The 16,009-nt window shown below is 44.9% G+C and overlaps 1 protein-coding gene across 1 annotated transcript in view; it reads left to right on the top strand.

The window, feature by feature from the left end:
• The window catches only part of LOC124802744 (glutamate dehydrogenase, mitochondrial), a 187,173-nt gene that overhangs the window by 154,480 nt on the left and 16,684 nt on the right, over positions 1-16,009 (top strand). The window contains exons 6-7 of the mRNA XM_047263727.1: positions 230-391; positions 604-808. Of these exons, the coding sequence (XP_047119683.1) occupies positions 230-391; positions 604-808 (367 nt within the window). The remainder of the gene's footprint in view (positions 1-229; positions 392-603; positions 809-16,009) is intronic.

The raw sequence follows: 16,009 nt of genomic DNA, 5'->3' as shown, positions 1-16,009 counted from the left end.
GATGGCGATATATATAACCACCGAAATTCAGCATTCTACACACTAATGAATTCTATTGTACAGTTCTTTTAACAAAATTATTTTTTACTGAAAATGATTCACAACTACTTTTTTAGCTTCTGTTAAGTTTGGAAGGTAGGAACTGAGGTACTGGCGGAAGAAATTATGTTTCAGGTGGCATGTCGTAGATGAGCAGATTTGATGAATATTGCTTTTTCTTTTATTACAGCAACTAGAAGATTATCGTATTGAAAATGGAACTGTAGTAGGGTTTCCTGGAGCTCAGCCTTACCAAGGAGAGAATCTTATGTATGAAGAATGTGATATTTTTGTCCCTGCAGCTATTGAAAAGGTTATCACGAAACAAAATGCTCATCGTATCCAAGCAAAGGTATTGTCTTATATGCAGCACTTTGAACCATTTCTCAAATTTAATAATAATTATTCTAAACTCACTTTGATTTATTTAGACATAACATGGCTCACATTGGGTCCAGATTCGAAAAAAAGACATAAATGCAATGGATTTTTTCGATTTACTTCTAAGTTAAATATTTTTTTTTTTTTTTTCCTTGTCAGTTACCATCCTATATACTTTCACAGATCATTGCAGAGGCAGCTAATGGACCTACAACACCAGCAGCTGACAAGATACTGATTGAGCGCAATATTCTTGTAATCCCTGACCTCTATATCAATGCCGGTGGTGTCACAGTATCATTCTTTGAATGGCTGAAGAACTTAAATCACGTATCATATGGTCGGCTAACCTTCAAGTATGAGCGGGAGTCTAACTACCATTTGCTCGGTGAGTGGAAATGAATATTTGGTTGTTACCAATGTCTTTTGTGAAAAATTGTTAAACAATCATAAATCCTTCATAGCAAGTTTGGCAGTAGTGCTTTGATAAATGAAGGTGGCGTTTTCGATCTTCCTGTAGTAATTTCATTTATTCACAATTAGTTTAAGCCTTCTACGGCACTCTAAAGTGATTCTTTGGATCTGTATTTAAAATACATTTACATAATTACATTTCTGTTTTGAAGATAATATACACTGAGGTGACAAAAGTTGTGGGATACCTCCTAATATCGTGTGGGCTCTAATTCCATGCGGTACAGCTTTACGGCTGAGCTCCTTGCTCTCTCTCAGGCCATTCAGTATGTCCGCCGCCACTGCCATTCTCCGTATGTACTCTGCTCTGATTCACTCGGTGCTCTTCAGAGCCTTGGAGCTCCATATCCGGTCCATCCCTTGGTGCAACAGATCCAGCAATCCCTCCATTCTTTTTGCTGATGATGGCTCTCCTGTCAGCTTTATGTGGGTTCCAAGCCATGTAGGAGTGCCTGGGAATGAGGCTGCTGATGCTGCGGCCAAGGCTGCAGTCCTTCTGCCTCGGCCAGCCTTCCTTTGTGTCCCATTGTCTGACATTAGTGGGGTTGTTTGTAAGAGGTTTGTGTCATTATGGTGGGATACTTGGTTGTCACTTCAAGAAAATAAGCTCCGGGCCATAAAACCGTTCCCAACAGCTTGGACAACCTCCTCCCGACCATCTCAGCGAGAGGTCATTTTGGCCAGGTTGCGGATTGGGCATTGCCAGTTTAGCCACCGCTACCTGCTATCCGGTGACCCCGCCCCGCAGTGCCCTTGTGGTCATGCATTGACAGTGCACCATGTTTTATTGTCGTGTCCCAGTTTTAATCAATCTCGTGTTGCCCTGTCTCTGCCCTCTACCCTACAGGAAATTTTAGCTGATGACGCCCGAGCAGCTGCTCGTGTTCTTCATTTTATTACTTTGACGGACTTATCCAAAGACATCTAACTCTTTTAATTATTTTATCTGCATCTTTGTAAGAACTTTCTTGCCCCCCCCCCCCCCCCCCCCCCGAGTTTACATTTGTGAATGGGTGCTAATGACCTCAGTAGTTGAGTGCCTGAAAACCCCACAAAAAAAAAAAAAATCCATGCGGTACAGTGCAGCAACTTGACCTGGCATGGATTCAACAAGTTGTTGTAGGTGCCTGCAGAAATACTGAGCCATGCTGTCTCTATTGCTGACCATAATTGTGGAAGTGTTGCCAGTGAAGGATGTTGTGCACAAATTATCCTTGTAATTATGTCCCATAAGTGTTTGATGGGGTCCCTGGCAGGCAATCTGGGTGGCCAAACCATTCACTCCAATTGTCCAGAATGTTCTTCAAACCAGATGTGAACAGTTGTGGCCCAGTGACATGACCTCATTGTTTGGGAACATGAAGTCTGTGAATGGCGGCAAATGGTCTCAAAGTATCTAAACGTAACCATCTTCAGTCAACGATCAGTTCAGTGGGACCAGAGGACCCAGTCCATTCCAAAAACAACCCACACCATTATGGAACCACCACCAGCTTGCACAGTGCCTTGTTGACAACTAGGGTCCATGAGTTCATGTGGTTTGCGCCACACTCAAACCCTACCCTACCAATGAAGATCACAACTCACCTGACCAGGCCATGGTTTTCTAGTCATCTAGGATCCATCCGATATAATTACTAGCCGAAGAGAGCTGCTGCAGTTATTTTATGAAGTGTTGCTTGTCGATGTGGGAACTCTGTGCAAATGCTGGTGCTCTGTCATTAAGTAAAGGCCGTTTGCCACTGCATTGTCTGTGGTGAGAGGTAATGCCTGAAATTTGGTATTCTCAGCTCACTCTTGACACTGTAGATATTAGAATATTGACTTCCATAATGATTTCTGAAATGGAATACCCTGTGTGTCTAGCTTCAACTACCATTTTGTGTTACATCTGTTACTTCCCATTGTGCAGCCACAATCACGTCAGAAATCTTTTCATGTGAATCGCCTGAGTAGAAATTATAGTGCCACCAATTAACTGCCCTTTCGTACCTTGTATATGCGATGGTAACGCCATCTGTTTTTGTGCAGTAAATTGCTGTACATACACTCCATTTTAATTTGCACAGGACAGTAAACATGTATGAGGGCTATCCACAAAGTACATCACGTTTTTCGTTTGTGTCCGTTAGGGGCGGGGCTAGCATGGCCATATTGGTGTCATGGCATTCCGCTGCTCAGTCGGCATCCTGCCGTGCTAGTGAGAGGTTCGTGCTGTACTCCGTTGAGTTACTGTGACAGTTTGAAATGTCAGCGTTAATTGAAAATGACGCGAAGTGTGAAGTGCTTGCTGTAATAAGGTTTCTGACTGCAAAAAACTGTGCACCGATAGAAATCTATCGGCAGCTTTGTGAAGTGTATGGGGACAACATAATCACTGAAGGTGGAGTGCGTCAATGGGTCATAAAACTTAAAAATGGCCGAACTAACGTTCACGACGAAGAGCGAAGTGTTAGACCCAGCATAGTGACTGCCGAACTTGTCGAAAAAGTCGATACCGCGGTCCGTGAAAAGCGTAATTTCACAATAACGGAACTCTCTCTCAGATTTCCACAAATTTCACGAAGTTTGTTGCACGAAATCATTACCGAAAAGCTTGGTTACCACAAGTTTTGTGCAAGATGGATACCAAAAATCTTGACAGAGATTCACAAAAATCAGCGAATGGCTGCAGCGTTAACGTTTTTGGACGCTTACAAGAAAGATGGCGACTCATTACTCAATCGCATCGCTACTGGTGATGAAACATGGGTTAAGTATGTGAACTGCAACACAAAATTGCAGTCAGTGCAGTGGGGGAACACAAATTCCCCCAAAAATGCAAGAAATGCATGCAGACAATGTCAGCAAGGAAGGTGATGGCGACTGTCTTTTGGGACAGAAAAGGTGTGATTTTTGTGGATTTCCTGGAAAGAGGCACTGCAATAAACTCTCAGAGGTATTGACAAACTCTGCACAACCTCAGAAGAGCAATATAAAACAAGCGCAGGGGAAAGTTGGGCTCAGAGATGTTGCTGATTCACGACAACACCCGGGCCCACATGGCAAATGCCACTAGTGAAGTTCTCGAATCTTTTAAGTGGGAGTTGTTTCCTCATCCACCGTACAGTCCCGACCTGGCACCGAGCGACTTCCACTTATTCCCAGCAATGAAGAAGTGGTTGGCTATGCAGCATTTTGATGACGATGCACAGCTTCAAGAAGAGGTAACCACGTGGTTGAAGGTGCTGCGGCCGAATTTTATGCCGAAGGAATTTCCAAGCTCGTCCATCGCTATGATAAGTGCCCTAATTTAAATGGCAACTATGTAGAAAAGTAGTATTTAAGTGTCGCTTTCATCTGTATATAATAAAAAAAATTTCCAATACTTTATTTAATTTTAATTCCAAAACGTAATGTACTTTGTGGATAGCCCTCGTATTAGAAAAATTGGCAAGAAAACATTTGGTTTTAACAATGCATAACAATGCAAGAAAAGCTGTCAAAGTTACTTAAGTTTATCCTTACTTTTTAGATGACAAAAACTCATTGTTTTTTTGATGTAATGAAGACTTCTGTTCTGACGCATAGTTGCACCATCATCTCATAAACATCAAATCAGCAGCAGCAGCAGCAGTGGGTGGTTGCTCCAAATAATGTAGCACAAGGTCAAGGGCTTCTGCTGTGTCACCAGCTCTCCTTTGTCTCTTTCAGGCTCATTGTCGCTTCCATCACAGCAGTCCACTTCCTCCTGGTCTTGAGTCACAGCAGCAACTAAATCAGCATCAGGAAGGTTCTCCACACATACCCCATCTGCTGCTATCCATTCATCTACGTCTCCTTCACTAGCTTCTTCACACCCAGGGATTGTCTGTATCATTTGTAGTAGATTTTCCTCTTCATTTTCAACTAGGTTGTCCTGAAATTGAAGAGATGTCCAGTTTTCTCCACGATTTTCTCAGAGTATTTTCTGAAATATTCTACCATGCCTCAGCAGCCCAATAAACAACATCCTTCACATTGGTCTTTTTTATTTTGTCCACTAAAGGAATATCATCATCTTGGATCTGTTGTTGTTGTTGTTGTTGTTGTTGTTGTTGTTGTTGTTGTTGTGGTCTTCAGTCCTGACTGGTTTGATGCAGCTCTCCATGCTACTCTATCCTGTGCAAACTTCTTCATCTCCCAGTACCTACTGCAACCTACATCCTTTTGAATCTGCTTAGTGTATTCATCTCTTGGTCTCCCTCTATGATTTTTACCCTCCACGCTGCCCTCCAATGCTAAATTTGTGATCGCTTGATGCCTCAAAACATGTCCTACCAACCGATCCCTTCTTCTAGTCAAGTTGTGCCACAAACTTCTCTTCTCCTCAATCCTATTCAATACCTCCTCATTAGTTACGTGATCTACCCACCTTATCTTCAGCATTCTTCTGTAGCACCACATTTCGAAAGCTTCTATTCTCTTCTTGTCTAAACTATTTATTGTCCACGTTTCACTTCCATACATGGCTACACTCCATACAAATACTTTCAGAAACGACTTCCTGACACTTAAATCTATACTCGATGTTAACAAATTTCTCTTCTTCAGAAACGATTTCCTTGCCATTGCCAGTCTACATTTTATATCCTCTCTACTTCGACCATCATCAGTTATTTTACTCCCTAAATAGCAGAACTCTTTACTACTTCAAGTGTCTCATTTCCTAATCTGATCCCCTCAGCATCACCAGATTTAATTTGACTACATTCCATTATCCTCGTTTTGCTTTTGTTGATGTTCATCTTATATCCTCCTTTCAAGACACTGTCCATTCCGTTCAACTGCTCTTCCAAGTCCTTTGCTGTCTCTGACAGAATTACAATGTCATCGGCGAACCTTAAAGTTTTTACTTCTTCTCCATGAATTTTAATACCTACTCCGAATTTTTCTTTTTTTCCCTTTACTGCTTGCTCGATATACAGATTGAATAACATAGGGGAGAGGCTACAACCCTGTCTCACTCCTTTCCCAACCACTGCTTCCCTTTCATGCCCCTCGACTCTTATAACTGCCATGTGGTTTCTGTACAAATTGTAAATAGCCTTTCGCTCCCCGTATTTTACCCCTGCCACCTTCAGAATTTGAAAGAGAGTATTCCAGTTAACTTTGTCAAAAGCTTTCTCTAAGTCTACAAATGCTAGAAATGTAGGTTTGCCTTTTCTTAATCTTTCTTCTAAGATAAGTCGTAAGGTTAGTATTGCCTCACGTGTTCCAACATTTCTACGGAATCCAAACTGATCTTCCCCGAGGTCCGCTTCTACCAGTTTTTCCATTCGTCTGTAAAGAATTCGCGTTAGTATTTTGCAGCTGTGACTTATTAAACTGATAGTTCAGTAATTTTCACATCTGTCGACACCTGCTTTCTTTGGGATGGGAATTATCATATTCTTCTTGAAGTCTGTGGGTATTTCGCCTGTCTCATACATCTTGCTCACCAGATGGTAGAATTTTGTCATGACTGGCTCTCCCAAGGCCATCAGTAGTTCTAATGGAATGCTGTCTACTCCCGGGGCCTTGTTTGGACTCAGGTCTCTCAGTGCTCTGTCAAACTCTTCACGCAGTATCTTATCTCCCATTTCATCTTCATCTACATCCTCTTCCATTTCCATAATATTGTCCTCAAGTACATCGCCCTTGTATAAACCCTCTATATACTCCTTCCACCTTTCTGCCTTCCCTTCTTTGCTTAGAACCGGGTTGCCATCTGAGCTCTTGATATTCATACAAGTGGTTCTCTTCTCTCCAAAGGTCTCTTTAATTTTCCTGTAGGCAGTATCTATCTTACCCCCTAGTGAGACAAGCCTCTACATCCTTACATTTGTCCTCTAGCCATCCCTGCTTAGCCATTTGCACTTCTTGTCGATCTCATTTTTGAGACGTTTGTATTCCTTTTTGCCTGCTTCATTTACTGCATTTTTATATTTTCTCCTTTCATCAATTAAATTCAATATTTCTTCTGTTACCCAAGGATTTCTATTAGCCCTCGTCCTTTTACCTACTTGATCCTCTGCTGCCTTCACTACTTCATCCCTCAGAGCTACCCATTCTTCTTCTACTGTATTTCTTTCCCCCATTCCTGCCAATTGTTCCCTTATGCTCTCCCTGAAATTCTGTACAACCTCTGGTTTAGTCAGTTTATCCAGATCCCATCTCCTTAAATTCCCACCTTTTTGCAGTTTCTTCAGTTTCAATCTGCAGTTCATAACCAATAGGTTGTGGTCAGAATCCACATCTGCACCCGGAAATGTCTTGCAATTTAAAACCTGGTTTCTAAATCTCTGTCTTACCATTATATAATCTATCTGATACCTTTTAGTATCTCCAGGATTCTTCCAGGTATACAACCTTCTTTTATGATTCTTGAACCAAGTGTTAGCTGTGATTAAGTTATGCTCTGTGCAAAATTCTACAAGGCGGCTTCCTCTTTCATTTCTTCTCCCCAATCCATATTCACCTACTTTGTTTCCTTCTCTCCCTTTTCCTACTGACGAATTCCAGTCACCCATGACTATTAAATTTTCGTCTCCCTTCACTACCTGAATAATTTCTTTTATCTCGTCATACATTTCATCAATTTCTTCATCTGCAGAGCTAGTTGGCATATAAACTTGTACTACTGTAGTAGGCATGGGCTTTGTGTCTATCTTGGCCACAATAATGCATTCACTATGCTGTTTCTAGTAGCTAACCCGCACTCCTATTTTTTTATTCATTATTAAACCTACTCCTGCATTACCCCTATTTGATTTTGTATTTATAACCCTGTAATCACCTGAGCAAAATTCTTGTTCCTCCTGCCACCGAACTTCACTAATTCCCACTATATCTAACTTTAACCTATCCATTTCCCTTTTTAAATTATCTAACCTACCTGCCCGATTAAGGGATCTGACATACCACGCTCCGATCCGTAGAACGCCAGTTTTCTTTCTCCTGATAACGACGTCCTCTTGAGTAGTCCCCGCCCGGAGATCCGAATGGGGGACTATTTTACCTCCGGAATATTTTACCCAAGAGGACGCTATCATCATTTAATCATACAGTAAAGCTGTATGTCCTCAGGAAAATTTACGGCTGTAGTTTCCCCTTGCTTTCAGCCGTTCGCAGTACCAGCACAGCAAGGCCGTTTTGGTTAATGTTACAAGGCCATATCAGTCAATCATCCAGACTGTTGCCCCTGCAACTACTGAAAAGGCTGCTGCCCCTCTTCAGGAACCACATGTTTGTCTGGCCTCTCAACAGATACCCCTCCGTTGTGGTTGCACCTACGGTACGGCCATCTGTATCGCTGAGGCACGCAAGCCTCCCCACCAACGGCAAGGTCCATGGTTCATGGATCAGTATTCTTAAAAATTGTTTTCAGTAAATCAGTTATAATGTTTGCAGTACCCTCTGGTCTATCTGCTGTAGAAGTGGTGGAACATTCGGCGGCAAAAGCTTCGCCACAATTTCTCCATCACCTAATTCCTCAGTGCTGGTGTGAGATGGCACATTATCAATCAAAAGGGCTGCACGGCGAGACAAATGATTTTCCTTAGAAAACTGTCGAACAGAGGCAACAGACTAGCCGTGAAACCATTCTTTGAACAGCTTACCATCCATCCGTGCTTTCTTCTGGTTGTGATAATATAAGGGCAAGGACTTCATGTTGCAGTTTGTAAAAGCTCTGGGCCTAGCAGATTTGCTGATCAGCATTAGAGGCAGCTTGTGATTAGCAGCAGTGTTGCTGCATGCTAATAAAGTTACATGATCTTGGCATATTTTAAAACCAGGAGCATCGTCTTCTGCTTTAGATGCCAGGCTTTTTGTTGGCGATGCCCTAAAATTAAGCGCGGTCTCATCAGTGTTATAAATTTGTTGGGGTAGTACTTTCCCTCTCATATAATTTTTCCAAACTCACCCAAGTATTCCTTTGCTGCATCACAGTTGGAAGAAAGCTCCTCTCCACTAATTGTTAGCTGACGGATTCCATGATTTTTTTAAAAAATCTGTCCAACCAACCCGTACTCTCACTAAAAGACTCATCACCATTCATTAACTTGTTTAGGTAAACAGCCTTCTCTTGAGCCAGTGCTCCACTCAAAGGAGTTACCCTTTATCTTTCCTGTGTACACGAAAGGAAAAGAGCTTCATCCACTTTATTGTACTGGGTCTGTTTCATAGTATGCCAAATTTTGAGTGTTTTTCCTGAAGACGTTACTCAGGATTGTTCAAGCTTCACTTGGTTCTTCTTCCAATCAAAAATGGTTGCTTTACCAACACCCAGTTCCATTGCCAGTTTAGATACATTATCACCATTGTCTATCTGCTTCAAAGCCTTCAGTTTTTCTTTGAGAGTTAACGTTGTATGTTTACATTTACTCAGGACGAAAATACGTACACAACCACACATGAACGAATACAGTACAACGTTACATGTGCCATCGTTCAATAAGTAACTTAACCAAGCACTTTGCGAGCCAACTGGCAGAGCACTGCCCTCAGACACTTCAAAGGTCTCAACAATGCTCAACAAGGGCAGGGACTGAGAGTGAGCCATTGCTCTCACACTTGTTCCCATTTGTTACCATGGTGTACCTATTTATCTGCTTGGTATACTTCATTCTAGAAACTCGTCACCATAATTATGGTTAATCTGAACAAATCGGTAATCAGAACAAGGTCCAGTCCCAATTAGTTCGGATTAATGGGACTCTGTTTATTTTGTTTTGTACAGAACCACAAAATCAGTTGAGAAACACCCTGGAGGATGAAACTAGTGGTGAACAAACAAAATTAATAAAGGAGAAGTGGAGGATGCCACCTTGTTTTGAAATTGTATCATTGTAACAAACCACACTCTACATAATGATTATACTATTCATTTAGCATTTTTGTGTGTAGTTGCTTTTCAGTGGAATTAAAGTGCAAATTTCTTTAGTTTGTACCAGAGTCGAAACAGTTTATAATACTAAAACAGCAATGAAAGAGGGTGGAATTCTTGGTAACATTATGGGGTCAGGATACGAGTAGCGATATACAGAATAAACTGTCCCCATTTATATCTGCACATACATATATTTTGACAATGTTTTTGTACCTTGTACTGTGTGCACATGGATGATCAGACTGAATTAACATGGTGGCTCTGATGAGTGATCCGAGTGCAAAGATTGTTATTCGTGGTCGAGATGGCCTATTGACACCACACAGGCCCCCCTCCCCCCGCAGTATGGAGTACCGCAGGTGAGTCTTGAGGGAAGACCACGTGGGCGTTGATGCTGTTGGTGGTCATATGAGATAGTAGACACACGACGGGGACCTCCACGTCGCCTGGGGCGAGGTGCGGAGGCGGAGCGACGGGAGGCAGGTCCGCCTCGAAGTCATTCAGCCAGTGAGGACGGACGATGTGGCAGCCTTCCCGAGAGCAGGCGGGAAGAACGGGGGATGGTGGGGTGTATGTGTGGCAAGCCCCGATGCTAATCGAGCCATTCGGTGAGATGGTGTGAGAATTGTCATTGGATAGCACTCACGAGGGAGGGTGAGGCTACGCACAACACACGTTTAACTGGTCGTTCGGTGGCGAGGCCACGGTGCCTGTGAGTATAATGAGAACTCGGTCATCAAGAGTGAAAATTGAAATGTTGTCCATGCTGTGTGGGAGTACATTGCAGAGCAGGGTGACTATGGGACAGGATGTGTCTGTAGTCAATGAGATAGCAGCAAAACCCGCACACGGGGTGGAGGTTGCCGTGTCTGAGAAACCCCGCGATAGGTCATGGGGAGGCATTGGATGAACAAATTGGCATGGTGGCCCAAGGAGAAACAGTGTCGGACACCATGGCGGGAGAGTCATTAAGAGAATAAGACTGAGCCAGCAGAGGGGCGTCGGGGTCCACGTATGCGGGTTTGAGTCGGTGTAACGAAACAGTTTGTGGACTGTCTTTCACGATGATGTCGAAAGTTGTACTGCACCACCGAGGACTTTAAAGGGGCTGAGGTAAGGTGGTTGCAGAGGTTGTCAGACTGAATCATCTCTCAGCATTACATGGGAGCAAGTGTTGCGAGCAGTTTGCACATAAGTGTCCGGTGGGGAGTGGCTGATAGGTGGATGCAGGGATGCATGTTTGAAGTGAGTGTGCATGCCACTTACGTAATCTAGGGAGGGGGGGGGGGGGGGGAATCTGTGGGTACCTGAGGCTGAATGAGTTCCCCTGGTAGGATTGGGTTCTCCCCAAAAACGAATTCTGAGATAGTTCCCTGTAAGTTGGGCTTGAAAGTTGAACAGAGGTCGAGGAGCACCCATGGAAGTGCTTCGGACCAGAGGGAGTGGTGGCACCTGAGGGCCACTTTTAGAGTGCGGTGCCACTGTTCTATTAACATGTTGCTTTGTGGGTGGTAGGCTGTGGTGTGAATTTTCTTCGTCACAGACTTTACATAAAATGGTGAACAGGGAAGACTCAAACTGCCGATGCTGGTCGGTGGTGGTGATAGTCGGACAACCGAACCAAGCAATCCACGAGGAGGTAAAACCGTTGGCCACGGTGTCAGCAGTAATGTTAGGTAAGGGAACTACCTCTACCCAGCAGGACATGTTGTCGATTGTGGATAGAATGTCTCTGTGGCCCTCCGATGATGGAAGAGGACCGATAAGATCGATATGTACATGATGAAATCGACCTGGGGGGGATGTCGAACTTGCCCAGTGGTGGGGTGGTGTGGTGGCAGATTTTGTTGCATTGGCAAGGGATTCAGCTGCATGCCCAGGTCTGACAGTCCAGTTTTATATTTTTCCAAACGAAACGCTCAGAGACGAGCCATGTAGTGGTGCGGACACCAGAATGAGTGAGGTTATGCAGTGTGTCGAAGACCTGCCAGTGCAGGGAGGGTGGGAGTAACAGGCATAAGAGTCGTACCACACCTCGTCCACAATGCCAGGGAATTTAGCTTTGGTAAACACAAGGGATGTTTGAGGGTCTGTGAGGAGAGCTTGAGATTCCTTGTCTGAGGATTTTAGGGCGGCAACGTTGGATAAGTCAATGATGCGTGAAATAGAATTGATCCATGGGAAAAATCTGCGGCGATGTTGTCCATGTCTCTGATGTAGTGAACGTTGGTTGTGAATTGGGAGACTAGATCAAAGTGGCAGAAACGTCAAGGGGGTAGGTTGTCGTGGGGGGGGGGATTGCAGAAAACGTCTGCGAGGGGATTTGTGATCCGTGAGGATGAAGAACGAGCGACCCTCCACGTCGGGGCAGAAGTGTTTGACGGCCTTGTAGACCACAAGGATTTCTCTATCGAAAGCAGAGTATTTCTTCTGGGCTGTTGATGGTTTCTCCTCTTCATTTCTTCTCTAAAAAAACTATGTCTGCCTTGCATTGCTGTAGTACCAATCCCACTACGATGTCGCTGGCATCTGTAGTGATGAAAAACTTGGCCGAGGGGTTGGGGTAGGCTATTGTCACGGCATGAGCTAAAGAAATCTTTAATGCATTGAAAGCCTTCAGCATAGGTGCAGTCCAGCAAACGGGTTTGAGTCCTGAAGTCTGTTTACCCGACAGCGAGTCCGTCAGCGCAGCAAGTCTGTCAGTGGGGCCTGCACGGCGGCGGAAGAGGGCGGGTGATGGCGGTAGTGATTTATTGTGCCCAGGAAACATCGGAATTCTTTGTATGTAGCAGGGAGTGGCATTGATGTGATGACCTGCACACAAGATTTGGGAGGCTGTATTCTGTCAGTGGAGACAGTGTAACCCAAGAAAGTGACGGAAGACTGGCGCAGTTGGAATTTGTCTTTGTTGACCTTGATGCCATTGGAGTTCAAGGTCTGGAGGACTGTGGATAAATGATTTTCATGTTCCTCAGCTGACTTGCTGAAAATGAGTATGTCATCCAGATATGCAAAGCAAAACTCGAACTGTCATAAGGTGGAGTCAATGAAACGCTTCCACATTTGCGCCGTGTTTTTTAGGCCAAATGGCATGAAGTTGTATTGGGACAAACAAAGCTGCATGATAATAGCTATTTTAGGGATGTCTTCCGTTGCTACGAGAATCTGGTGGTAGGCATGTTTACAGTCAATAACACTGAAGATTGTAGTGCCTAATAACATGTGACTGAAATCATTTATGTTAGGCCTGGGGTAATTATCTATGATGGTACGAGCGTTTAAACATCTGTAATTGCCACGCTTTTAGAAAGAACTGTCGTGTTTGGGGACGAGGTGAATCATTGAAGACTAGTTGCTGTCTGGCGGCTGCAAGATACCTGCCTACAAAACTTAGTTAATTTGCTGCTGGGCCGTGTGCAACTTAATAGGGTTGAGGCGTCTAACCTTGTGCCTAATAGGTAGGCTGGCAGTGGTAACTATCTTGTGTGTCATTCCGTCAGTGATGGAAGAAGCAGAGAACTGCACACGAGACTGGTCATTGTCCTGACGCAAAGTTTTTGGCCGAGTAGGGCACGGCGGCGCATAGCCGTTAGGGCGAGTGGGAAAGGGCAGTCTGAAAGTCGCATGCCTAGTACGTGAGCACAGTGTGTGCTTGTTTGGAGGGGGAGGCCGCGCACGGAGCGGGTTGGGACGATAGGCGACTGTCTTCTGTCACGCTTGCACCTGGTAACCGGCGCGGGCATTGGCGGTGCACGTGGAACATCGATGGCCGCTGTGTTACATGGCTGGCACGCTCGAGGGAGGGGAGCCATCAATGGAGGTATGATACACACGTCAGCACCCGTGTTGACTAGGAAAACGAGCCATGACAAAATGTCAGTCACATGAAAACGACCGCTCGGCTGAGTGGACAAGTAGATGGAGTGCAATGTACGAGGACGCCTGTGATGTTCCCCATAGGACTTGGCCTCCTATAGGTCCTGCGGTAGGCGTTTTGGGTGCTGGCAAGGTAACTGGCACTTCTTAGCATTATCACCGAAAACCTTGTTGTACCAGCAGTACAGATGAGCCAGATGTGGTGGTGGAGGGGACTGCAGCAGCAGAAGAAGCTTGTCCTTCTCGATTTGTTCCGGCATGTATACTGCACATATGTTGTGTGGGCGATCCTGGAGTGCTCGGACGGTGGAGAGAGCGAGTGGATGCTGCCAGGCGATGTAGAAGGTGCGGAGGCGGAGGGAGCCCTGCTTCTGCCAGCAGACGGCTGGTAAGTGGGAGAAGTTGTGCCAGCCACTGGTGAGCGGTGAGCTGGCCGGCATTGTCGTAGCAATGACTACAGTTGGTCTGTGATGCGGAGATGAGAGCCAATTGACTCGGGAGTGCGGTAGCAGGTGGATCCGTAGGTCAGTAGGCAGCTTGGCAGACTACACTGCCCACAGGGTGACGTCCAGCATGGTATGCTCATTCACAAGTAGCCGAAGGCTATTCAAGGTGTTCTTCAGGCAAGATCTTGATTATTAATTCTTGTGGTGAGCAGGCGAAGCATTCTATGAACGTCATCTTCGCGAACTCATATTTCGGTGGAGGTGGTGGTGAGAGGAGATCGCAAATTAAGTCTGAATGATCATGGAGGTACGTGACGAGGCACAGGAATTTATAGTTGTTGTCGGACACATGATGCAACTCAAAAAGATGTTTGGCAAGTGCAAACCATGACACTGGGTTGTCCTCATATAAAGGTGGCAGCTTCAGCAGACGACCTTGGGGAGGGGACGGAGGCGGCTTCGGTGTCTCTTGGAAAACTGGCTGGTCCGTGATGGGAGAGGCTATACAGCAGGCTGGCGTGGTAGGGACGGGTGTGTTTCTGGTGCAAACGCCCGTAGCAACGGCAGGTTGCATTGTCTTTGCTGTGTCGTGAAAACACGACATGGCTAACACAGTCAGTACCGTGGGAACGAGCAGTTGCGCAGTAGGCGTTGGTGTCCCGTAAACTGGGCTGTAGGCTGTAGGCTGTGGGCATTGAGTTGAATTGACCCACCCTGGAAATAATGCGGAAGGCCGGTGTGGCAGACACAGGAGGTGCTGTGGGAGAGGCGAGTGGCTGAGCGGCCGGAACTGGGGCCCCCTGCAAGTGCGGTGGGGGTGTTCGTAACTCGTATGACAAAAGTTTAAGTTATCCGCGCTCGTTGAAAACGCCCCCTGTGAGGTTGCACTATAACTGACTGGTGGAACTTGTGAGAAGTCACGTCGGTGTGGTAAGACGCCATTGGAAGGCAAAACACCAAATGATGCACTTGAACCAACGTGGTGGAAAACTTGAGCAAACGGTTTGGGGGGTGAGCATGGAAAAATGTACGCACTAAAATGTTATTGATTAGTTTGCCAGTGAGGCAAAACTAGAACAGGTAGCAGTTCATAGTGACCGGGTGTTTTTTGCAATAATGGCAGCGCAGCACCCGGCGCAACAGTAACTGTTGTTGTGGCCCGTTCAGAGTCAAAGTACATGTGCGAATGTAGATCGCTTTGAGCATTATATGATTGATCGGTCGATACACAGTTCTGAATATTAGGCACTTCACATGTTGGCGAGCACAGTCCGGCGACATGGAACCTGAGTCCATTGTTTGTGTTATCGGTGTAGCACTCGACCATTGTAGAGCAATAGAGTTTGAGGTTAACGTGGCTGGAGATTGCAAACCACTGTGAATTAATGTAGAACCGGTTGTTGGCGAAGGAATGAAGAGGTCGGGCGATTGTTGTTGTGCTTCCAAATCTTCGAACAAAGCATTGTGTGAGGTGGCCATGGTGGCGAGCGCATAACCAGTTGATTTACAACACCTGGTTTGGAAGTCGTGGAAGATGTAGAAACTTTGGGGTCACCAGTATGGGATCAGGATATGAGTAGTGGTATATGGAACGAACTGTCCCCATTTATATCTGTACATACATATATTTCGACAATTATCATACACGTGCACACAGTCCAAGGTACAAGAACAGACTGAATTAACGTGACAGCTCTGATGAGCGATCTGAGTTCCAAAGATTATGTTATTCATGGTTGATATGATCTATTGACACCACAACCTGTTAGCATAGTGGAAAGGAAATGGAACTGAAATGAATATCAGTGGCTTAATGCAAGAATGTCAGTTTTTAATGAATTTGAGATACATAACATAAGCAGCTAAGAAAATTAAGTCTTATATGTAAGAATAACTGAAGTCT

Source organism: Schistocerca piceifrons, chromosome 6 (genome assembly GCF_021461385.2).
Source record: "Schistocerca piceifrons isolate TAMUIC-IGC-003096 chromosome 6, iqSchPice1.1, whole genome shotgun sequence".
Lineage (NCBI taxonomy): Eukaryota > Metazoa > Arthropoda > Insecta > Orthoptera > Acrididae > Schistocerca > Schistocerca piceifrons.
Note: the sequence above shows the minus strand (reverse complement) of the source record. Positions and strands in the feature narration are given on the sequence as shown.